The following is a 23,636-nucleotide window of genomic DNA, read 5'->3' as shown; positions in this document are numbered from 1 at the left end:
CCCATGCTGCCACTGCCTCCACCCTGTCTGGCAGTGTCTGTCTGTCACGCTTTCTAGAGCCACAGGCCCACTTGCAGGCTACGTTTATAATTAAACGGCAAGAGGGGATTTCAGCCTCTGGTGCCATTTGATGCGGCCCCCAATGTAAAGGCCTGACAAGGTGGCTTTTGTGTGACAGAAAGCTTGGATGATCCCCAGGCACTGACTGCAGCAGTGCGCAAACATGGCTGCTGTGTTTCCAGCATGTTGATTTGAAAAACAGACCAAGTGCTGGAAGGCCAGATGGAAAAGTGCTTGAAAAAACCCCATCCAGCCCAAAAATGAAGCTCCCTTTCAAAAAGCAACCTCAACCAGCTTCCTTGATATGAAACTGGAAGGAGCAGAATGACCCCGGAGACAACGTCCCGTTCGTGTGGCCTTCACTTTGCCAGTCGTTTGCATTTACGTTCAGGCCCTTGCAGTACTGGCTGCTGAGGGCGATCATGGCCGGGCACAAGAGTCCAATGTGTCTGTCACCAACAGTTCTTTGTGGGGGGACATTTTCACCTCCTGGATGTGGGGAACAGGGGAGGTCTTGCAGTAGACGAACAGCCGGAGACACCAGGAGTGAGCCATGCACAGCTAAACACTAAACCTAGCTGGGAAAGCCTGGAAAAAACCCCAAAGTATCTGAGGCATCTGGCTTGCAGAAGTTAACCAGGGGAGCTGTTAACTCAGCATGCTAGAAGGCATGGCTTGAGCACACAGATTTGAGGACGATTTATATGTTTTTGTGTTGATTTACTTGTTGCAATTCCCAGCCTGGAGCGTGTCCCAGCTGTCCTGAGCCCAGAACACCCTCAATGGGCTGAGAGCAAGCTCTTTTCATGCAGAAAAGGAGTAGAGCTGCTCCAAGTCCCTGTCACGCTGGAGCTTCCTTTCGGGATGAGGATCTGCTGGGTCTGTCAGCCAAGCAGTTAGTGTGCTTCCATACAGTTTGGAAAACAGATATTTTTTTTTTTTTTCCTCAGAGACATTATAGCAAACGTTGGCTGTGACAAGACTAATTTACACTTTCCAAACCCTCCTGGTTCTAAGTTTGTCTTGCAACAGAGCCAACAGTGGTATTATAAAAATGTCTACAGATAGGCATTTTGTGTGTGTGCATGTGCCTAAGCACACCTGTAATTCCTGATTACATGCCAAAATCGTCAGAAAGCTTTTTTTTTTGTGTGTCTGTGAGATGACTTCTTGCTAGCAAAGAACTGTATCTACTACAACATGATCATGAAGAAAGATGTTTGACTTGGTTGCAGCTTCTTCCTTTATGAGGACATCTAATAAGTCTTTTTTGGCCAGAAGTTACTATGAGGTCATGTTTTCTGAAAATAGTAACTCTTGGTTCTTGCACTGAGGAGCATTTTACATTTGAATACCACAAAGTTCTTTACAGAGGTGGGTCTCCTTTTTGAAAGGAGAGGGAAGCCCTAGCTTGGTGACTTGCCCCAGGTGGTATTTGAAGCCAGTGGCAGACCTAGGTTTATTATTAGGACTTATTGGTTTCTTGTGCTGTCATAACACCCATACACAGACCAAGACTCCAATGCGCCAGTTTTCCAGAGTCAAACTTTACCTCTGCCTAGGCACTCCCCTGGAGAGCTGAGAGAAAGGAGAGATTGCCCACTGCACTGCCAAGTTGCCTAGAAAAGCAGCATCCAAACTGTTTTAAACACACTTCAGAAAGTGTTTGCTTCACTTTGCTGGTGCTGAACACCTTAATCGCAAGGGTGCTGCATGGCAGAGGGTTGTGCGCACAAAGGGGTGGCTCAGGAGGGCAGGACATACCTGGTGTCCTCTGGACCACAGCCTGGAGCTGGGATGTGCCTGATTCCAGAGCAACCTCTTGGAAAGTCTTTTTTTTTCTTTTTATTGGGAATCAGAGCAGCAGCTGGATGGCCTTACATCAGAGCTGTCCTTTCACATGTGTCCTTCCTGCAGGCTGGGGCTGAGTGCTGCTTGTCACTAACAGGCTCCTTGCCTCAGGGAAATCGAGGAGATGGTAGTGTGGGAAAGCGGTAACTATGCAGAGATTTTACCTTAGTAGAGTAGATGATTTGCCCCACTGTGTCTGCTGTCTCACAGAAACCTTCACAATAAAAGACAACAATATGCTAGGAGGCTAAAAAAGAAGTGTGTGTGTGCTTTTAATACCACAAACCAGACAGAAAGTTAAGACTTGTTCTTCAGATGTTTTCAGATAGAAGGGGCAGTTTGCAGTAAAAGCTCACTTTTAAAACTGGAAAATTCAATACTGCTTGACAGTGCTTCTCCTGATGGGATCATACTCTGTACCAGCTTCACTCCCATATGGAACAGATGCTGTTATTATTGCTGCTCAGAGGGAGCCCTGAGATTAACAATTTCCATGTACAGACACTTCTTTGGCATTACATAACCTGTGTATTTAACACACACTAAATTTTCATTGCAAATTGGCTGCTGTGGGGGTATTCACATTTTTAAAAAGCTTTTTCCTTCCCGAGACATGGAGTTATACTATAGCCTGAGTGTGATCCCATTATGAAAGCCATGCTAAAAAATGAAGTAAGTATGGGGCTGTGGGACCTCATAGTTTTAAAAAAATAGGAAGTAGAATCACAGGACTCATTGTTAGTTTTCCAAGCTAAATGACATGGAATAGTTATAATCTGTTTCATGTTCAGCTTTGATCACAAGTATAGGAGTAGCAATGTAAGGCTGGGATGCATGTGGCACTGTTGTGATGCTGAAAAGATGCATGCAGCAGCTCGTAGAAAGTTCTCTGTAAGGCACAGAGAACTGACAGAACAACACTGAGATATAATATTCACTCTTATTCATTGGATTAGGGAGAGAAAAGATTAAATCACATTTGAGACATCTGTCTGGCTGCCTCAAAAAACTTAATTTTCATGCTAAGTGTAGTTTTAAAATGTCATCCTGAAAATGTGTGACATTTTAATGGACTGATTGCCAAGATTCTCAAATCTGTTAATTTGCATATGAATCACAGCATCAAATATTATGGAAAAAGTATAAGAAACTAGAATTATGAAAGAATGCCTTGCATTCCCCTTGGTTAAACATATGTTGGGACGATTGTGTCTTAGAAATCTAATATTATAAAGGCAAATTAGATTTAAAAATGCCGTGGTATTCCCATTTATACCAATAGCTGGTTGTGATTGCACGTGGTCTTTTTTACAGCTGCCTGTGAATAGCAGCCTGGATGTTGCCCGTTCTTTCAGTAAGCCGCGCAGCACATGGCAGCACCATGACAGTCACTAGTGCTGCCCTGAGGACGGACTGCATTCCCTTCCCCACGTTTCTGATGCAGCTCCAATAAAGTCAGTGAGATTTCACCAACGTCTTCCGATCATGTCTCTCAAGTAAACAGTTTTCAGTTTGCTGTTAAAAATGATGGAGCCAAAACAAGCACCAAGGGCCATCCGTTCTCAAACTCCCATGCACTTCAATTAGAGAAAGCTAAGGAGCCTGCACTATGCGGTTAGCTACTGTACGCCAGGGCCCATGACTAGGGTTGTGGAAGTGCATGCATACATACTTGTTGGATTAGGGTTTATGTTTAGAGAAAATCCTTCCAACTGAAACAAAACTTCGTATCGGGATCTAAGTCTTACACAATTTTAGTGGGAGGAGGATGTAGTCAAGTTCCTACAGCAGGTTTTCTTATCAATGTAACTAGCTCAGTGAAGGACTTGGCATATCCTAAGCAATTGCTTATGGCTCCTGCACAGCCTATCTGCTTCGGGAGCTGATTTGTGATGGAGATCCACTTGAATGGAAATGGTAAAATTGATTTATTTGTGAAAAGGAAGTGAAGAATTGCACAGCAGAGCAATCTCGGTCACAATGTACTTTGGATTATAAGATTTAGTACAGAAAAAAAGGCCCAAGTCACATAATTCAGATCCAACTTTCAAGTACTGAAAGTTTGAGATTAATCAAAACTAGTATTTAGTTCATCCATTCATGAAGATGTCTGTGTAGCTTGAGCTGACCTTGTGCTTGGATCTTCCCATCTCCCTTGCGGTCTCCAGGACTGTTCATATCCAGGGATTAGACCCTTTCCTAGTTTGCAGCAGGAAGCTAAAAACCACACACACAAAAAGCTGTTTAAAGGAGAAGGAAGCTCAGGCAGAAAGAGGCACCAGCAGAGAGAACTAGCTGTTGGTCTGTCCTGGGTCTCTGGAAATACGCAAGCAGGAATAGGATAGAGGGATGGATGTTTCAAGGTAATATTGATCTCCCTGAGAGACTGGAGAGTAGCTGAAGTGGTATAGTTTTGTGCAAAGGAAAGAGAACAAACATGGGAAATGGCTCTGAGGGAGAAAAAGGAGTTAAGCTCAGAATTAATCTGCAGAAACAACAGGAAAATGAATCTGAATTTCTAAAGCAGGAGGCAGGGTTTGTTGTTCAGTGGTGAGCTTGGTACTAAACACCTGCCAGAGAGGCTGAGCTTCCTAAGGTGCTTCCTGGGTCATGGGGGGAAATACTGGCCCCCACCTGCTCATCTGTTTCTGAAAAACAAGCTAAGACAATGCATGTGGCTTGCAGCATCGCAGAGGCATAATGCTAGTGCTACCCTTCTTGCTAACACACTGGGCAATGTTGATGGGGCAGCCTTGGGACTGAACCAAGGAGGACCAGAGCAACGTGCATAATGCTTCACTGGCTGCTTACCTACAGCTGCTGGGAGGCAATGCCAGCAAGCCAGGGTGCATGTGAATCACTGGTCTCAGCAGCCATGCCGTGATAGGAACTGATCCTGTCTGCTGAAATCTCTGGGGAGGGCAACCTTTCCCCGGTGAGAGAAACCACGAGTGGGTGAGCAGCGTGGCTGTGGCTCACCTCTCACTGGCACAGGGAAGGGGGATTTCTTCCAGCCTCCCGTTTGGTGAGGCGGTGTGCAGGAGCTGCTCACAGTATTGCCTGCTGTCTGTTTGCATGACTTCAACTCCAGGCGGAGCTTGGCTCCCAAGCTTTACAAAGTCATCAAGGAACTGAAGCTCTTTTGGTGTTGCACTTATGATGTAATATACAACAAAAAAATGTTTCTAGAGCATCTGCTCTTGAGGAGAACCTATCCTCCCCTCCACTTTACAGCCCCTTACCTTGTATTCATTATGAAAGCATTTGTCTTTAGGAACAGAGACAGTTCTTACATGAAGACATATGCAAAAAGAAAACAAGTACTACATCCATTTCTGTAGAAGAATATATTATTTAGCAGATCAGTTTAAAAGTAAAAAAAAATCTGTACATCTTTGAAGTTTTTTTCTTGTTGTTGCTTTTTGCATCCATGAGGATAAAAATATGCTTGCACAGTGGTTTCAGCTTTGCGCTCCCTTATTTGCTCGTGCTGAAGGATCCTGTGACATCTAGCTGTACCAGGCCACAAAGCGAACCTGCAAACTTACTAAGGTTTCTTCTCATTTCCGCTAGTGTAAAAAACAAACAAAAAAATTGCATCCACTATGCTGAGCTTCTGAATGTACTGTGAACACTACAAAATTCAGAGAATAATACAGAGAAATGTGTCATTAGGGCCTACTAGGCAAACAAAAATATATGCCAGGACCCCTGTCAGAATATAAGCATCTGTTCATCTATGCTGTAATTAGCACACTGCTGTACACGTATATACAGTATCTTGACTAAAACAACTTTTTCTTCTGTTTTTGGATGCCAGTGGATCATTTCCCAGAAAAGGCTCTTTAGCTAAACTCCGCTTTGTCTCTACGGGCTGTGGTCAATATGGTCACCAAAAAGGCAAAGCTGCTGAAGATCTGAGCCATGCTGCAACCTGTGCAATGTCCGCAGGGGAAGTCCTGCCGAGGGGACTGCGATGGACACGCCGGAGTGAGGGGAGCCCTTGGTGCCCAACGGCGGCAGCGCCTGTGTGAGCAGGCTGCAGGCTGTAGACAAGGCGCCTGGGCAGGCAGCGCACCTGTGCCTGCCACCTCTCTGCATACATGGTCCCAGTTGGATTTTGATGTAGCCACCACATCTGTTTGGCAAATACAGCATTTCTCAAAAACAGAATAACCTCAGGGCTTACGTTGTCCTCAAAGGCTTCTTCGTCTCACTTTTCAGTACTGCCGGTGGTCAAACTTTCACTTTTCTTTTTCTGCAACTAAAATGAAGAGCAAAGCAGTATTAATACCCTGACTCACACAGTGCCACTTTCCACCCCTGCTGTGAGTCAAACGCTCATCTCTGCACAAGGCATGTGCAACATTTCTTGGGAAATAAGAGGCAGCAGTTTGGTATACCACAGGCACCTTTTCATTCAAACAGCTCTGGATGTGTGTCCAGAATAAACAGCCCTCAGTCTTTCTCATCATCTGCCGTGCTAGGCCCTTGAATTATTAACTAACTACTCTTGTTTCAGGATATTTCTGAATTCAGGCATCTCCTGTTTTCCTAAGACCTCTTGTGCCAATACACCATAATTAAAGCTCCATCAGTTTGTATAACATTTCTGTTTTGACAGCTTCTATAAAGCAGAAGTAAAATCTGGGCTCAACTTGAAAGATGAATAGGACTCAGAAAGTCTGGCAGTCATATTTAAGTTCTTCTTCCCTCCTTTGAGAAATGCTCCACTCTAAACTGAAGAATGCCTAAAAGACTTGCTTCTCCTTTATAAGTTAGTGCCCTCAAAGCATGTGCTCTTTGATTAACCAGCCTTCGTATTTGTGCTGCTGAGGAGCTCTTTCTCCCAAGCAATGGGGGTGGGAGCTACACCAGAAAGCTACTATTCCCCTCATCCAGGCAGGGATGATCAAGTGAGTGAACCTTCATTTCCCACATATCAAACAATATCGGCCCAACTAGTGTTCCAGAGCACCTCCCAATTTATTTTAATGACAGAGTGACTGACAGAATCATAGACTCATAGAATGGTTTGGGTTGGAAGGGACCCTCAAGGGTCATCTAGTCCAACGCCCCTGGAAGAAGCAGGGACATCTCCAACCAGATCAGGTTGCTCAGAGCCCCGTCCAACCTGGCCTTGAATGTTTCCAGGGATGGGGTATCCTGTCTACATGATAAATCTGTTCATGTCAGAAAACCCCTACACTGTGATGTCATTTGGGCAAGTTTTGTTGTCTGCCTTGGCAGGGAAAAGAAGCACTTGAAGAGGCATCCAAGGAAGGCGTGCAGGCCCAGTGCCACAGGCTGCAGGGTGCTGTGGGAGCCAGGCCAGCACGCCGGCTGCTGAACTGCGTGTGTGGGGCACCTGCGCCCAGGGCCTGGCCTCGGTCTCTGCCCTGTCAGGCAATGCAGATGTGGCCAGAGAGAGCAAATGTGGTTACGTGTATATCCTACCTCCTCTAAGCTTTACATGTCAAAGTGAGAGACACTCTGTAAACGGAAGTCCCTGCTCAGCCTGGCCATAAAATGGCTGCATTGGTTGTGTATTTAATCCTACTAGATGCTGTATGTATAAAAATAATTCCTCATGAAATTTCAGGCACGTCCTTAATGGTAGCCATGTCAGTAGAAGTTTCTTCCTAGAAAATAAACTTATGCTTGCTGGTGCAGTGCCTTGAACAGCCTGACCTCAGGACATTTTGCTGCAATCTAGCCCGGGCTTACTCCTTTCCAGTGAAATGTAGCTCCTTCCTGGGAGAGGTGTTTGCCCTCTGGATTTTTTCTTCAGGTCCCTCTTTTACAAGCAGCTCCCTTCCCATGGCTGTGCTTGTGCAGTGCCTGGTATCTCTCATGCCATAAGCATTCCTACTGTTTTGGAATTAAACTGCTATTAAATTATAATGTTTGACTTATTCAGTCATAATGTTTGCTTTACCAATAAGATATTTAGAGCTTACCTCTTTCATAGCATCATCTATCTGTTTTAATTCCTCATAGCGGTCCCTGGATTCCCAAAGGGGCTGGAGCATTACCTCCTCCACTTCTGGAAATAGCTAGGTGAAAACAAGAGAGAGAATATCAACATTTCTTTTTGCATTCATTACTCTGTACATGCTAGAAATGGGCTGAAAGGCAAAATGTGAACTGTACATCCCCATTTCCCTGGCTAACTAAACACCTGTTGGAGCAAATGCTGAAGCTCTGCATGCCCCCACTTCTGAATCCAGTCTTGGGCAACTTACCTTTGTTACTGTTTCAAACATGGGGATGAGAACGAACTTCAGGAAGCCAATCTGCGCTGTCGGCTTGGTCACTTTATCGCGGTCCATGAACGGTGCCACTGGAAGCCCCTCAGATTTTTCTCGGTCGCTCTGGAACAAATCCAGAGTTAACAAATATTAATTTTGGCTAGAAGCTTGTGAGGGGAAGAAGGTACTGAGCAGATCACTAGCTAAAGAGCAGTAGCCTTCAGGTACAGATCTCAGTGGTGTCTGAAGATAGCACAGAATAGCAATGTGATTCCCTTGGGCCAATGTATCCTGCTTTGTTGAGAGCAAGCATCTGAATAAAGAAACCTCTGTTCAGTTACATCTGCATGGTGCTGGCATGAAAGTGTTCACCTCCAGGCTTAGAGGACAATGAGGTAACCTGGTCCCCTTTGCAAACCCATGGGACTCGTGAGGTAAAATATTTCTGAGCGTTCAGAAAGGTGGTAATGGCTTTTGCTGCTCTGGAAGAGAAGGAATACATCTTTAATTTCCTCATAATTCTCCAGAGGGTGATTATTTTGGACTATTCAACCAGAAATTACATATCCTTCTTTACTAATCATTAAAACTAGTTCTGGCTAGCTGGGTCAATGGAGAACAGTTCCATTGACTGCAGTGAGTTTACCAAGCTACTTGACCACATAACTCACTGTCTCTATGTGGGTTCATGTGCCATAAGGTCAGAGACTGTGTGTGCAAAAAAGATACCCTGTAACAGACTTAAATCTCTCAATTATTGGGCCTTTTGGCACATGGTGCTTTTGCTGGGTGGCCAAAACAGTAAGGCACACAGATACTGTAATTTTGAGTAAAAAAGCTGCAGATGCAGGGAGCAAGGAGTGTTTCTGACACATCACCTGAGGTGTGAGAAGCCCTCCTCAGCATGCACCCTATCAAGGTATGGACAAAACACACAAGAAAGCTCTGGCATCTCCTCCTCAGAGCACTGCACCTCTGTGTCCCTTGAGATCCCACTGCTGCAGTACGAACACGCTGCTCCGGAGCTCACGTGCCAGAGGCAGCAGCTGAGAGCTGCTCTTCCAGGGATCCTTTTTAATGTAGGCAGAAACTGTGTCCAGCAGGGAATCCAGTGAGAGGAGCAGCGGTTTGGGGAGCTTAAAGTCTGACTTTGCACACCTCAGCAAGTCATCTGCTCTCTCTTTAGGCAAATGTTCACAAACTGGGAACATTCCCTGAACTTCTTGTTGTGTGATATTTGGTGTCATTTACTTGACAACTTTTTCTTGCCGCTGCTTTTGCCCTTTTGGCTTAAAAATCATTTATATTTCAAACGAACTTGTAAGGCAGCCACTTTACAGAGAACAAGCTTCAGTCTGCTAGCATTAGGATTTCTAGGTTGCTATTGTCTTTCATCTGCAAATTACAGTCAGTTGCACTCATTTGCTTTCTGAACAGCTTTTCTTGCTGACATCCTTCTCCCGCTTTCTGTAAAAGAAGTCTTTCCATCCTAGAGCTAGCCTGGGCTGCCAGACAGCAGAGCACCTGTAGCTGAGGTGGGATTCAGGAAAAGCAGTGATCTGTGCAATTTAATCTCTCCCCCATTCTTACCTGCATAAAATATTCCTCTAGTAAGCAATCCACCCAGGGCTCTGCTACTTCCATTGGGCGGACTTCATTGGAGATATCACAGCATTTTATCAGTACCATCTTCAGCTGAAAGAGGATAATACTTTAGTACTGCAGTCCTATTGCCAGCCCTTTTCCCCCTCGCCAGAACCTGTGTCTTTACAATGCAATGGGAGGCAATGTTTTCAGACAGAAAGGACAATTTTAGGATTAAATCAGAGGTCTTAAATGATCTGGATACTATTCCAGTCTCTCGGCTACTCTGTGTAAATCACTTATCCCCTCTCTGCCTCAGTTTCCCTGTCTGTAGCACTGGGATGTGTCACAGTGGGACCCACACTTATCTGCTGCAGGAAGAGATTTAGCCACAAGTGACCATGAACTGGTTTGTGGAGCACGCAGTGGCAGCTGGGGAGACGCTTCCCTGGATGTTAAAGACAACTGGATTAGGAAGTAGAGGAAACTAGGGTTTGTACTCTTGTGGATACTGTTTGCCTCACCATAATGGACAATAATAATTTGTATCCTGACAGAGAAAATATATTTTTTTTCTTGATGAGCCTCCAGGATTTCTAAATGGGTCTCCAGGATTTCTAAAGCCAAAATAATCTGTATTATATAGAGCAGTTCCAAATTTTAATTCTTTTTGGTGGGGCACAGGATGTAGGAAGTATTTGGTTTCGATAATGTATATTGTAATGTTTTTGATAATGTATATATAATCTTGGTTTTTAAACAAACAAATGTTAATCTACAAACTTTCACACTATGCATAGAAAAATAACAATCTAAAAAACCTCCTTACACAGGTCATGTGTTCTTCATTTGAGTAATCAAAATTTTCCATTTTTTCCTTGAAAGAGTCCAGTATTTCTGCATGTCTCGCCATGTCTGTAGCCAGGATTAACGTAATTATCCCCTAGCAAAGAAAACATGTTCACATAATAACTTGACATTCTTTAGAAAGTATACTATTGCAGAGCAATAGGGTCTTTCTTACACACAAAAAGCCTCAGATGCATTACATTGTTAACACTGAAAGAGGAAGTTTCTGACTTGAAACTGCCAAGCAAACTGGAAGAGGGTTATAAAGAGTTCATGGTATATGAAGATCATGGTTGGATCGATCTGTAACATGGTGTGATATTCCAGAGGCACTGAGGTTTTTCCTTTCTGATTGACTAATTGTGGAAAAACAAACTGTGGAACAGGATGTTTAAAAGCCACATTCTGTTTGCCAAGATCCACTTTTGGCTCCTTGGAAAGCACTATAGGTTTTCCTTGCTGACTCTTAGTGGCCCTGGGAAGAGATGAAGATCAGTAGATATGTTATGTCCTCTGTGCTCATCCTTATTGGATTAAGGGCTTTGAAATACCCAGATGCAGCCAATGTGTTAGGAGCTCTGTATCCTCCTGCTAGGTCGAGTTTATGATAGGAAAACATGGGGTTAATTTAAAGTTGTGGGTTTTCATACAGATTTTTCAATTTTGGGCCCATGCCTGCTTCCCATGCACTGGGAGAATCAGTAACTCCAACCAGACTGGTATCTGAGCCCTTACATCGGTCTGCTTTTTCATCTGATGTGTAAGGAAGGTGTAACGTGGAAACTAAGACCAAATTTTGGCCCTTAGCAATTGTAGCATTGTTCACTGTCTCAGAGATAACTGTCATGACTCCCAGTCCACCAGAGCCTCTTCCAACAGTACAAGTGCTCTGCTGCTGTAAATCTTTTCCCAATTTTGAAGCCTCTCTTAAAATTAATACAATATTATCTTAAAGCATAAACTTCTTCTATGAGAGCTTAATCGTTCCCCAGTCAGAGCTAATTGGCTCCTTCAATAATATAAATATCTGCTCCCAAAATGTCATAGGCTTTAATAGCCAGGATGTACTCATTATTTCTCAGCAAGACATTCCAGGGAGTGCTGCTCTGGAAATTTTCCAAGAATCCCTCTTGGATCCTTCCAGTGTGAGGGGCTTTTTCAATCCTACCCTCTAGGGAGAGTGATTCACTGGCATTGTACAGCAGGGAAATCTGTGCATGCTTACATCTTCAGGAACAGTTTGTACGACACAGATGGGAGCAGCATTCATACCTGTCTTATCTGCTTGAATTGGTCCTGGTTGACGTTGGAGAAAATGTTGTATTCTGGCTGGGAAATGATCTGGAAAGCCACAGCACAGTGGTGGTTCTCCAGTGGGGAGATGTCATTGTAGCGTACCGCAAGCTCAGTTCGTGCATTTATCTGATAGCTGATGTGAAGAAAAACAATGAGAACTCCTGCAGACACACACCAGCTGCTCTAAACCATGCTGCTTACTTTTATTTACATTCTTTTTAATACTTATTCAATTAGCTGTAGTTTGTTGTTTGATTGTTAATACTAAGTCAGATTTTTAGAGAAGATAGATATTACTTTAATATAATCTCAGGCACTATTCCCCTGTAGGGTTGTTTTTTTGTTGGTTTTTTTTTTTTTAATTTTACCAAATCTCTGTAGCTTAAAATGACATAGACCAAACACAGAAGGAAAAGTCTGGGCTTCATTCAGCCTCCCACTAATGTCAACAGAGAGATTCTCACTGATCCCAGTCAGAATTGGGTTCTACCCTTATTTAATGAATGACTACAAATAAATTAATCCTCTCTCTCTCTTTTTCACACACACATACAGGCACACAAAAGTGTTCATGGGTCAACAATTCTAATTTCCTCATGTGATAATAAATAGAATAATACGCACTTCATGATTTACAATTATGAAATAATGTGTAAGTTAAATCACCCTTTGCATTTTAGTATCATTATTCCATTTCAGTCAATGGAGCTATAATAATTTATGCCCTCTCCCTCAGCTGTGAAACATTTTACCTTGTTTTCTCAGGAGTGGGGGAAAGTGTTGGAATAGAAATCTGAAAAAAGAATTTTCCTTACAGAGCCAAGGACAGCTGGCAACCCTAACCCAGACCTGAGTTTTCTGCATGAAGATCTGCCTTGGCCTGTGTGTGAGTGAACAGCAGGGCCTTGGAGGAAGGTCATGGCCAGCTCAAGCTGTGAGAAGGAAAACCTGATCTACCAAAAATGCCAGCTGGTATTACCTTCCTAATAAATTTTAAGGGCAGAGAAAGCAAGAGGCAGACTTACGTATTGTTATAGCCCGGATGGTCCAAGTCATGGCATACTGCTGCAGTCATGAGAATCAGGATGTCAATTTGGGAAAATTTCTCCTGTACAAAACATTAATGTAGTACTAAAATTTCTGCTTCCCTTATCCCCATAAATGAAAAGAAATAAAAACCCACCCACATTTACTTTTTAGAGAAATGCAATTCTGAGCAAATCAAAGTATTTTTCCATAGATCAATTTACTTCAGTCAAGAAAGAGAATTCTGCCTTCCCTTCCAGTAAAAATGACTCAGATTTGCCTTTATTGCATTAAATAACAGCAGCTCAGAGAAGGCAATTTGCTTGAAACTTGCTATTACTGCAGAGATCATATAAAAGCACTGAGATATTCGTACAGTCTCTTACAAGTCATTTGAGCATCCTGATTAGTTAAGGGAGGGCTGGAATATAGCTTAGTTGCTATTGTATTCTGTATTAACTGAAGTTATGAAAAGAGCGAGAAAAATTAAGTAAGTGTTGCATTCCCGCAGCTTCTGAATAGGATGAACTTCCATTAAAGCCTGTTTTTCTTCATACTGTTACTGGTGAGAAAATAGACTTGGGCCAGTAACTGAGATGTTTAACTATGGAGAAGAAAGAGGTTTTATAACTGAATAAAACCTGTGTATATATATGTATATATATTTATAGAAATGAAATTAATATATAAGCACAGGTTATCCAGTCAATGAAAATAAATGATGCCTATAGTTCTGGACAAAGTACAGGTCAAATGGGAATCTTGCATACAGTACATGCAAGGCATTATCTGCAGTAGCTCACCCGGGTGGAAGCACACATTTGGAGAAAACCTCTTGTGTGAACATTTTGTGTCACAGATGAAGACAAGACCATATCCACAGACCATAATTCAGTAGGCTTTCGGATCAGATTCATAAATGTTTCATGCTATCAGAGTGTCAAAAGAGCTTCAGTGTATGAATTTGGGACATCCAGGAGGTGAAGGTAGGTCCCAGCAGCCTCAGAAAGCTCTGTAGCTGCTTGAGGTCTGAGATGGGGTGGCTGAGTGGGCAGCCAGAGGTGGAAATGCAACACCTCTCCTCCTCTCCCCGGGGACTGAACAAGTGCAGCTACTGCCAAGCTCATCACTTGATAGCAAGATGGTGGCCTGTTTTGCAAGAAAAGTGGTCCAGGTGTCATGATGCTTAGTGAATGAACATGTGCCCCATGATGGAAACGGAGTGATGTTGTTGAGGTGGGGGGCATACCTGGAGGCTGCAGAGCGAGATCATGCTGTACATCATCTGGGTCACGCAGAAACAGTGCCGGAAGTTATGAAAGGGGTTGTTTCTGTAATTGTCATGAATACACAGCTGCAGAGAGAGGGAACGAAGCAGTAAGAGACAGGAGAGCTCTTTCTTCACAAAAACATGATTACATATGCTTCCCAGCCTCCCTGGAAGCACTGTCTATCCCTACATGAGTCCTGTGGAGCCTGGTGTTATTTTCTGAAAGGACAGAGTGACAGCACAAGGCCCTCTGACACTCTCTGACTTCCTGGGGGAGAGTGAGAGATTACTGCCTTTCAATAATTTGTCAGCAGATAAAGCTCATAGTGACTTCTCTCTCATACCAGCTAGCTATGGGTAAACATCCCAGCACAGCTGCAAGCGCATCTCAGTCTTGAGATGAGAGTCTGTGCTCTCATCCTGAATTTGTATTTCAAACTGTGCGGTGGCTAAACAGCGACTTTGAGGTGTGTAAAGAACTCAAAGTACATCCCCATTCAGCTCTCTATGAATGCAAATTGCAGCTTTGAAATCTTCAAGGCTGAAATGTAGTTTTTATTTCATTTGCAAATGCTCAGAGGTGGCACTTTGGGATGTCTTGCCTGGCAAAGTGAAGATGTGAAACAACATGCACTAGCATACCTGAGTGGATTTTCTACGCTAGGCAGCAGGGGAGAGATTTAGCCACATAGGCACACAGGACTGATTTTTGTGTGTTTTAACTTTCTACAGATCCTGGCTACGTGCCCTCTTTACAAATGTAAGCTAAAGCTTGTTTTTCCACGTGTCCTCGCTACTGTCAGCTGGGCTAGCTGAGTGAAGCTGGCACAGCTGGGTTGACACGTGCGACAGTCATTCTTCCAATAGCTTTTGGTATCCTGTCCTGCACAAAAGAGCCAAGCATCAGCAGCACTGCTGGACCCCTTCTGCTGAATCCTCCATAGCCTGAACCCTAAAAAGCCCTTATGCACGTCCTTCTACTGAGCCTGAATTAATGACATGGAAGGAATCCGTGTCCCCTTCTCCAGCCAAATAGTGAATTTACTTCAAAAGTCCTCAAGCCTCATCAAGATCAAACCCTTCAACCTAGGACCCGACTTCTAGGAAACCTCAAAGCTCTGGACGAGGTCAAGAGAACTGGAGGTTTTCAAGGCTTTTTCAGTATTTGAGGACTTGATTGCAAAAGCTATTCAGATTATGCTGCAGCAAGGACTTCAGAAATACATTATGTTATATTAAAATTAATAACTGATGGCACAATATGGTTGGCAGCCAGGCTCACAGGTGGTGGGCAGTATCACACAGCCTCCACATCGACACCGTGGTCATGCCCAGGCACCATACAGCACTGCAGGGATGTAACGTGCACATCCAGCAGTGAACCCCAGAGCATCCCAGGGGACTCCTGACTCACAGCACTGAAGGGCTAGAGCGGCTGGGTTGTATTAGTCATCCTTTCCTCCCCTTTCTGGAACATTTCTGTAGCCGGTGGATGTGGGAGCAAGAAAGCAAGCACACGCAGGAGGTGGCTTTTTCTCACCCATTTAAGTTGAAACTGGTGCCCGTACTGTGCCTGGGGAAGTATCATAATTTGAAGCAGAGTCCTTGAGGCTTTCTTTCTTCGAAGCTACTGTTTAAGAAAGGAAATCTCACCCTGTCCTGTCTTACAGAATAAACTCCCCTCATTCAGAATGAGGCTGTCTTAAATGCTAGTGGTAATGAATTACTTGGAGATACAAGCTAATAGGAAGCCGCCTGCAGTAATGTGTGTGGGTGGCACGTTGATGTGCATGGACATATCACCTTGTTTCCCATGTTTTCAGGCTGTGAGATAGGAGGAGGAAATTTTCTGTTTTATCTACTCTGTGCTAGCCTTGATTGCATTTGGTTTCATCCCACCCCTTCTGTTCAGCTGCTTTCTAAGGTCAACAACACTGAGCTTTTCCTCTGCCTTCTTCGAGGAGAGATTCCCTAGGTCTCAATCATTTTTTCTATCTCCTTTAATGTACTCATACTATTTTTCTAAAAAGACTTAACCAGTCCTAGGCATAAATTCCAGGTAAGCCTTATGCCTTCTACGGACACATGGTAACATCAGTCCATTTTATCCCTTATTCCAGTCTCTGATCAGCCTAATGCCTTGTTAGCTTCAGCCAGCAGCAGCACACCAAGCAGTGACAGCCACTGCCCTGCGTACGCTGGTGCCCAGCTGTTTTGCTCTTGCTGTACTTTGAGATATGCCGAATCCAGTCAGTATTTTGCTGTGGGTTTTCTAACCACCTTCTGAATTTGTGGAATTTCTTCAGGCCTTTCTGGGAGTCTACATCAATCATGTAAACCAGTTCCCTCTACTCTGTCCTTACTCTTCAGGCAATTAGAGGAGATTAGTGAGATACAATCCTTCACTACAGGAATCATATGAAACATGTATATAATTAACTTTGCATCGTGACAGTTTTAATTATTGTTTCAATCAATTTGTCAGGCAGAGATGTAAGTTCTACTAACCAGAATTCTTCAGGCTGTCCCTAGATCCTTTTTAAACAATGGATAAAATATTTACTGTTCTATAGTCCTCTAGGAATGTGATGAGTTTTCCTGAGAAAGCCAGTACATTCTTCAGCTTTTTAGCAAAATCTTTCTTATGCTTTCCCTTGGACCTGATAATTTATTGATTTTTAAATACTCCAGTGTTTCTTCTTTAGATGTCTTAGATTTGGTATGATCTCATCTTTATCATGTCTTGCATCTTTGCAACATTGTCAACATTAAAGACCAAGGTAAAGAAAATTATTTAACATTTCAGCAATTCCTTTTCCTTCCTGCCTTGCTCTTTATCTCTCTCTGATTTAGGATATTTAACGATTATTGCATGTACTGGGGTTTTTTTGGCCATATCTGAAGACACTTATCTCCATTTACAGTAGGTACCAAGAGCATTCACAGAAATGAACTGCTTTCAGTAATAGAAAGCTCAGCAAACAAATGTAAAACAGTTTAAAAAAAATGTCATCTGTTACCACAAGAATGCAAACATTTGCTGAAGTACTTACATTTTAAGAATTTGCATAGATTGACTGCTTTCTGTGGGATTACTCATGGGAGTCAAGTTAATTCCATGACTAAATGTTTTGTTTATTGATTTTTGAATTTGAAAAATTGCACATATCAGTAGTTTTAAATACTTACCAGCCACCTCTTTAACGTGATAGGATTGATGTTGAAGTCTTTTACCAACCCAAGATCATGGTACATATGTTCCAAACAACTCAGCATCTGCAGCCGGGAACAGATAGGTCATTGGCTTGGTAAACAGCACTTGACTTTACCACACATTGCAGAGTGAATTTCCTCCCTGCAAGCACCGAAGGATTGCAGAGCCCTCTTGTTAAGATGAAAGAAAGATGTTCAAAGATTGCATGATTAAAGATGGTGCAAAAGGGGAGACAGAGAGGTTCTGAAAGCTTTTTGAAGTAGATAGATTGTTGTTGACTTCACAGGTTTTGTGCAGGGCTTTGAATTACACCAGCTCTCTCTAGTAATTTTGATTCATGCGTATCATAGCAATTCCTCCTCACAAAAAGTATTGCCATTTTTCTGATTCAGCTGGGATATGTTCTAATGCTCAGTGAGTTTTTCCACTGACTCCACAGGCCCTAGCTGTAGAGAAATGGATCAGGGCCTAGCTGTATAGAATATGACAGTAGAAAATAAGAGATCCTTAAAGAAATGTTTATTCCAGATATGTGAAAATATGTTCTTTCTTTAAGAATTCTCATGAGTTCCTAAATCATAGAATCACAGAATCATAGAATGGTTTGGGTTGGAAGGGACCTTCAAAGGCCATCTAGTCCAACCCCCCTGCAAGGAGCAGGGACATCTCCAACCAGATCAGGTTGTTCAGAGCCCCGTCCAATCTGGCCTTGAATGTTTCCAGGGATGGGGCATCCACCACCTCTCTGGGCAACCTGTGCCAGTGTTCCACCACCCTCAGTGTAAATAATTTCTTCCTTATATCCATCTAAATCTACCTCCCTCTATTTTAAAAACGTTACCCCTTGTCCTATCACAACAGGCCCTGCTGAAGAGTTTGCCCTCATCTTTCTTGTAGGCCCCCTGTACTTGTAGGTACTGGAAAGACCTAATTCACTATCTCAGCTCAAATTTCTTGATTAACAAAAGATCTCCCATTAGAATTCTACAAAATTGCAGCAGGTTTGTGATCATCCACTCCCTGAAGTGTAACTATGAATCCCAACAGCTGAAACGCAAAGGCAGGCCGCTCTTTTAGACAACATCTGCTCTGTGGTAGGAAGGGGGATGCAGGTAGTTTAGCACTACCACTCCTGGTTAATCTTCTGGGTTTTAAAATATTGCAAAAGCAAGGTATTGACAATCTGATATGTCTGGGCACTTAACAGCTGCCACTGGTCAGAAATGAACAGATTTCCAGGAGTTCAGGAGTTTATGTATCTGCACTCCCATTTCTGAAGGCAAAACCTGCAGGGGATGAAATGGAGGCATTACACTAGCAGGTGCAGTTCTTAGACTGTAGACTGATCCAGGAGTTCTAACATGATCAGTGTAACGTCACAAATATGGCCTTGGAGACATTTTTACTTAGGTTTCTGTTATTTAGGCTCTTAAAAACTCTCCAGAAAAATGATTTCATCTAATGAAACTTTATATGTATCCAGGGAATATACGTAGTTCATGCAGTAACAAGGGGGCTGGTTTTGAGTCACCTGAACAGGAAGAAAAAGACTTTCCTGCAAGACTTGAGGGACAATGTCACGAGCTGAATTGTGCTCAGATCACAAGGCCAGCATTCTGCTGTAAACCACCTTGTCTTGTTCCTGGTCCCTGAGGTAGAATATATGTTTTCTAATAGTTTCAGAAAAGACTTTCCAAGACAATAAACTTGATCCAGAAGGGCTTAATTACCCTCAGAAATGCCTATCTCCCTCCAGCTGTTGCCAAGACAGCTTTGGGTGAGTAGCGAGTGGCTCTGAGTCCCAAAACACACGAGAATCTCAGTTTTCATTTTCAGCTTTTTTGGTCAACAGCAAAAGCTTGAATATGGGACTTTTCTAAGGCTCGAAAGTGAGTGGGCATTTGAGAAAGAGAATGCAAGCTTGCTGCGTAGCTCTGTTTACTGAGCTGCTGCAGAGCACAACGTTATTAATTTGCTTACAGAAGACTACAGTTTATAACCTGCCTGCCTGACACTGAGCATGCAAGCAAATGCTCATTGCTAAACAAGCATTGGCAGAATTGAAATAATCTCTGTAAACATAAACCAGAGCTAAAAGGGTGAGAAAAACCCGTATGGTGCTCAACTCACCAGAGTTTGTGCAGTATCTTGTTTCTGAGCAGCACTCCTCTTTGCAAGGCATGTCTAATCTCCGCACCCTCTTGTTAGCCTCCTTCATGCCACCATATAGTGTTTCCTAGTACTCTGAATGAGTTACTCTGCTAAAATACTATGTCTCAGCACACAAGAATCCATGGATAATGGTTTTTGTCTCTCCCTATTCTTTCTTAATAGTCAGAACAACAATGAGCCAACAGCGTTATGGTCCACCTGGCAGGTCGTAATTCTCTCTTGCTGTGAAGACCTGACAGGCATTCAAAAGCTGGGGGCAAGCCATTTTTTCTGAGCAGTTGTATGGCTGTGGTACAGAGAAAAGAGGCTGGAGAGGGAGCAGTAAATGCAGAGCACCAGCCTCAGCTTGGCATGGACAGCACGAGGGAAGCTCTGCCAGCCTTTGTGAATGGCAGATGGACCTAAAGCCACCAGAGAGCCCTTCTGTTATTCTACTAGGCAGAGGAAATATCCTGAAAGGAAAATGCTGTTCCTGTGGGTGCAGTATGGGGTATTTTTCCTTGTCATGTTGATCTACAGGTGCTGGGCCAGAATGACTCTTGTATGCACAACATCTGATTGAGAAGGTAATGAAGGTGATTGCTGCTGGGGGTGCTGCTGGAACTACCCAACCTTTCCCTTGGGAAAAAACCCAACACTAAAACCCTAGTTTAGTCCTGCCCTCCCTTACATTTTTCCTAGGTGAGATTTGCTTCTATTTGCTGAATCTAGTTTTACATTATATTATAAGCTGACCATTACAGAAATATCCTTCCCGTTCAAGTTTCTACAGAGGTTTACACATGGACCTTCCAGAACCTTCTGCCATACAAGTGACGAACATTGAATAATACTAATAGCAATAAGAAAAATAAGAAAATGAAGCAATAAGAAAATACTAATAGGCTGTGCACAAAGCTTTGCAACCTCTTTGCCATACATTGCAGAAAAAACCTTGCCTAAGGGTGTGAATCAATGCATGCACCTCTGCCTGGCATCACACAGCAGCACGCTGCTTTACTGATTTGAGCAGAGTTATTCATGATGTGCTTAAGCATACACTTTGCTAGACATCAATTTGTTCAGATAAAACGGCACGAGAGAACTCATATGGCAGTAATGATAATGCACCAGTTGTCAGACATTACTAGGAAGAGATTAAAGGAAAAATAAAGACGAGACAGGATACGATAATCAGTATAATCTATCTGGCATCTGTTAGGAAAAAGTACTGTATTCTGGTGTGATATGAAAATAAAGAAAGTACAGAGAGTAAAGGCCAGAAAAGGGGAAAAACTCTGCAGACCATCTCAAAGGGCTCTTCTGGCCTTGCTGACTCTCAGAAAGAGTGTTTAACCCAGCTAACATGGCATCCTTACCTCGTTGGGCTCCCACAGCCAGACGTCAAAGGTTGGTTTCCGAAGTGCTTCAATGGTCTCCTGGGACAGCATGTACTGCAGACAAAAAGGCAGTTGGGTAAGTAAGGGCCCCCCACCCCGCCATGGGACCTGCTATTGGCACATCACTGGGACTCCTGGGGTTCCATTCACATGGGATTTGGCCACATTTCCCAAGGAGAAAGCAACTGATCTCTCCCTCTGCCTGCCTGCCCTTCCTCAGCCTCCCCACTGGTTGCTCATGGTCATGCCAGGATGTCCAGGCTGGATTGTGTGAAGTGTCTATGCTTACACTGTTAAATTAGCTGGTGGGTATGATATATTTACTTTCAGATGATTTATGCTCTCATTTTGAGTACTTCTTCAAGAATGCCCCCATTTTCAAATTGGTTGTCAGCCTGCAAGATTCAAGTGATTTTTTATCATTACACTCAGAGGCTTAAAACAAAATCACGCTCATCAGCCTGTTACAATTTGTACATAAAATGAAAAAAAAAAATGAATGTGGAGGGTTAAAAGACCAGGGGACATCTGGACTCTATTCATTCATCTTTTCAAGACTGTTGATCAGAGCCTTCTGGGACAGAAAACCTTGTAGCTTCAGTTGGCCCATTTACCACGACTGTCTCTAATTAGTTTGGGCTTACTGTACTGAGCAGGTGAATTAAATTTTCTGATCCATCACATTTGTTGATATTTAATCCAAGGAAGAATAACATTGAAGATTACTCTTCCTTCTTGAGAAGGCAATGATTTTTGCATTTGCATATATAATGTACATTTAATATGATGTTCTGCAAGAAAATTGTGAATTAGCAGTACAGATTTCTTACTTGATAACAGTATCGTAATGACATCTTTCAGTGTACTCATCACTTCCTAGCGTCACTGATGTGGGACAAATCCAGCAGCTGACAACTGATAACAAATTTTGCAAATCTGTCAAACAGAACCCAGACTCCTAAAACTAAAACTCCTGTGAGCTTTGGTCTAGGGGTAATACAGAAATACAGACTACCAGTTTACTCTGCAGTCAATCAGCACAACTCTTCGTAGCACTTGTTGCTAATTCAAGATCCTAATATCATAGCAGTACATCAAAGCTGGATTTGACAGATATAAAGGGAAAACATCTGGTTTAGAACTGCTATATTTTGCGAGAACGTGTTAGTGTCAGGAGCACAAGCCTCTTGGGCAAAAGTTAATTAAAAGAAATGTAAGTCTCATGACATATATTCTCTCTCAGAATAAACAGCAGAACTTAGAATTTGTTGCTCTTTGAGGCTCTGAAGATAAATATGAAAGGATGCGTGTCCATATCCTACACTTGCATCACATGGGACCACGCGAACTTCAGAGTGGCTGAGTCAGCTTTGATGTGTGCAAGCAAATGCCCACTGTAAAACTATGATTTGCACGTGTGTGAGCTGGTGTTTTGTCAAGATGCGAGCTGGGCACTGAGCAGATGTAACCTGGCAGCTTTGAATAATTCCTGCGGGCAAAGACTGCCAGTGCTAGGACCAAAGATCCTGTGTGCTTCATGGTTTCAGCCTCATTCATCACTATGGATTTGTACTTGTACTTGCCGAGTAGACATTTTTCTTCAAGCATTACTGTTTTCTCTAGCAAATACACTAACTCATTTTCATGGGGGCAATGAATCATTCTGGAGAGAATCCAATATAGCATTTTCTCTTTGTTTCCCTAGGTGAAGCATTCCCATAAATTACTTTTTAAATTAAAAAAAAAAATTTTAAATAAAAAAAAAACAGGCAGCAGCACTATTTTAAATTAGAATACACCCTTATAGGCTATTTTTGATTGTTTGCTATGAGCATGGAGAATAAACAAATATAACCAGACAAAAGAGCGTTAAATGTTGACGAATGCAAAATATTCATTAACATTTCAAATGCTAATGAGCCTGCAAGTACTAAAGACTACTGAGGATCCAACTTTAAGTCACTGCAGGCAACAACAGCTTTTTCCATTGGCTTCCAGGGATTTTGATGAGGCCCTGAATTTAGAATAACTAGGAGGTAGATGGTTAGGGAGTCAATCATTGTAAACCAGCACTTGTCAGGATGGCAAGTGTGTGGCAGGATGATGAGAAGAGCAAGCATTGCCTGGTACCTTTGGGTAGGATGGTACATCCCGCCGGGGAGTCGGCCTCTTGTTTTCATCCAAAAAGTTGTACTTGCAGGGACAGTTAGTCCTGAAATGAAATATTCAGCTCTCAACATTGTGGAAACAGAACCATAGTGCCTCAACAAATGCGGGAAGTACTCTGGTATCTCAGTAGGGATCACTCAGAGAATCACCCCACTCCCAGCCTCTCCCTTTCTAATGTGGTATTGCTCAAATGCTTCAAAAGCGTGACCCTCTTTAGGGTTTTGTTCCCTTGTGCAACACCCCTCGTCCCTTCTCCGTCTACTCATGTCTGTCTTAACGCACGTATCCATGAATACCCAATCACTTCTATTTAAGCCAAGTAACTTTCCTTTCAGCCAGCAGCTTGCTGACCCTGGCAGACATAGTTGTCCGAGGACGGCAGAGCCCTGCCGGGGGCCACACTGAGTATGGACACTGGCACGCCTGTGCTTATTTACTCACGTAGGCACCCACTGAGCCCATGGCTTATCGCAGCCTAGCTCCAGGCCTCGTAAAACTTCGGTAAGACCATCCAT

General features: G+C 43.0%; 1 protein-coding gene across 4 annotated transcripts in view; it reads right to left on the bottom strand.

Moving 5' to 3' along the window:
* Nucleotides 1-5,243: 5,243 nt before the first annotated feature.
* PDE9A (phosphodiesterase 9A) overlaps nt 5,244-23,636 on the bottom strand; it is a 51,186-nt gene continuing 32,793 nt past the window's right edge. For all 4 annotated transcript variants that reach the window (XM_086740009.1, XM_086740023.1, XM_086740029.1 and 1 more), the window contains 11 exons: nt 23,083-23,164; nt 20,932-21,006; nt 17,377-17,463; nt 14,167-14,271; nt 12,917-12,999; nt 11,868-12,024; nt 10,576-10,689; nt 9,753-9,857; nt 8,157-8,285; nt 7,872-7,967; nt 5,244-6,175 (listed from right to left, as the gene is read on the bottom strand). In XM_086740009.1, coding sequence (XP_086596135.1) covers nt 6,125-6,175; nt 7,872-7,967; nt 8,157-8,285; nt 9,753-9,857; nt 10,576-10,689; nt 11,868-12,024; nt 12,917-12,999; nt 14,167-14,271; nt 17,377-17,463; nt 20,932-21,006; nt 23,083-23,164 — 1,084 coding nt within the window. In that variant the 3' untranslated portion in view covers nt 5,244-6,124. The remainder of the gene's footprint in view (nt 6,176-7,871; nt 7,968-8,156; nt 8,286-9,752; nt 9,858-10,575; nt 10,690-11,867; nt 12,025-12,916; nt 13,000-14,166; nt 14,272-17,376; nt 17,464-20,931; nt 21,007-23,082; nt 23,165-23,636) is intronic.

Source organism: Chlamydotis macqueenii, chromosome 1 (assembly GCF_036417535.1).
Source record: "Chlamydotis macqueenii isolate bChlMac1 chromosome 1, bChlMac1.mat, whole genome shotgun sequence".
Classification (NCBI taxonomy): Eukaryota; Metazoa; Chordata; class Aves; order Otidiformes; family Otididae; genus Chlamydotis; species Chlamydotis macqueenii.
Note: the sequence above shows the minus strand (reverse complement) of the source record. Positions and strands in the feature narration are given on the sequence as shown.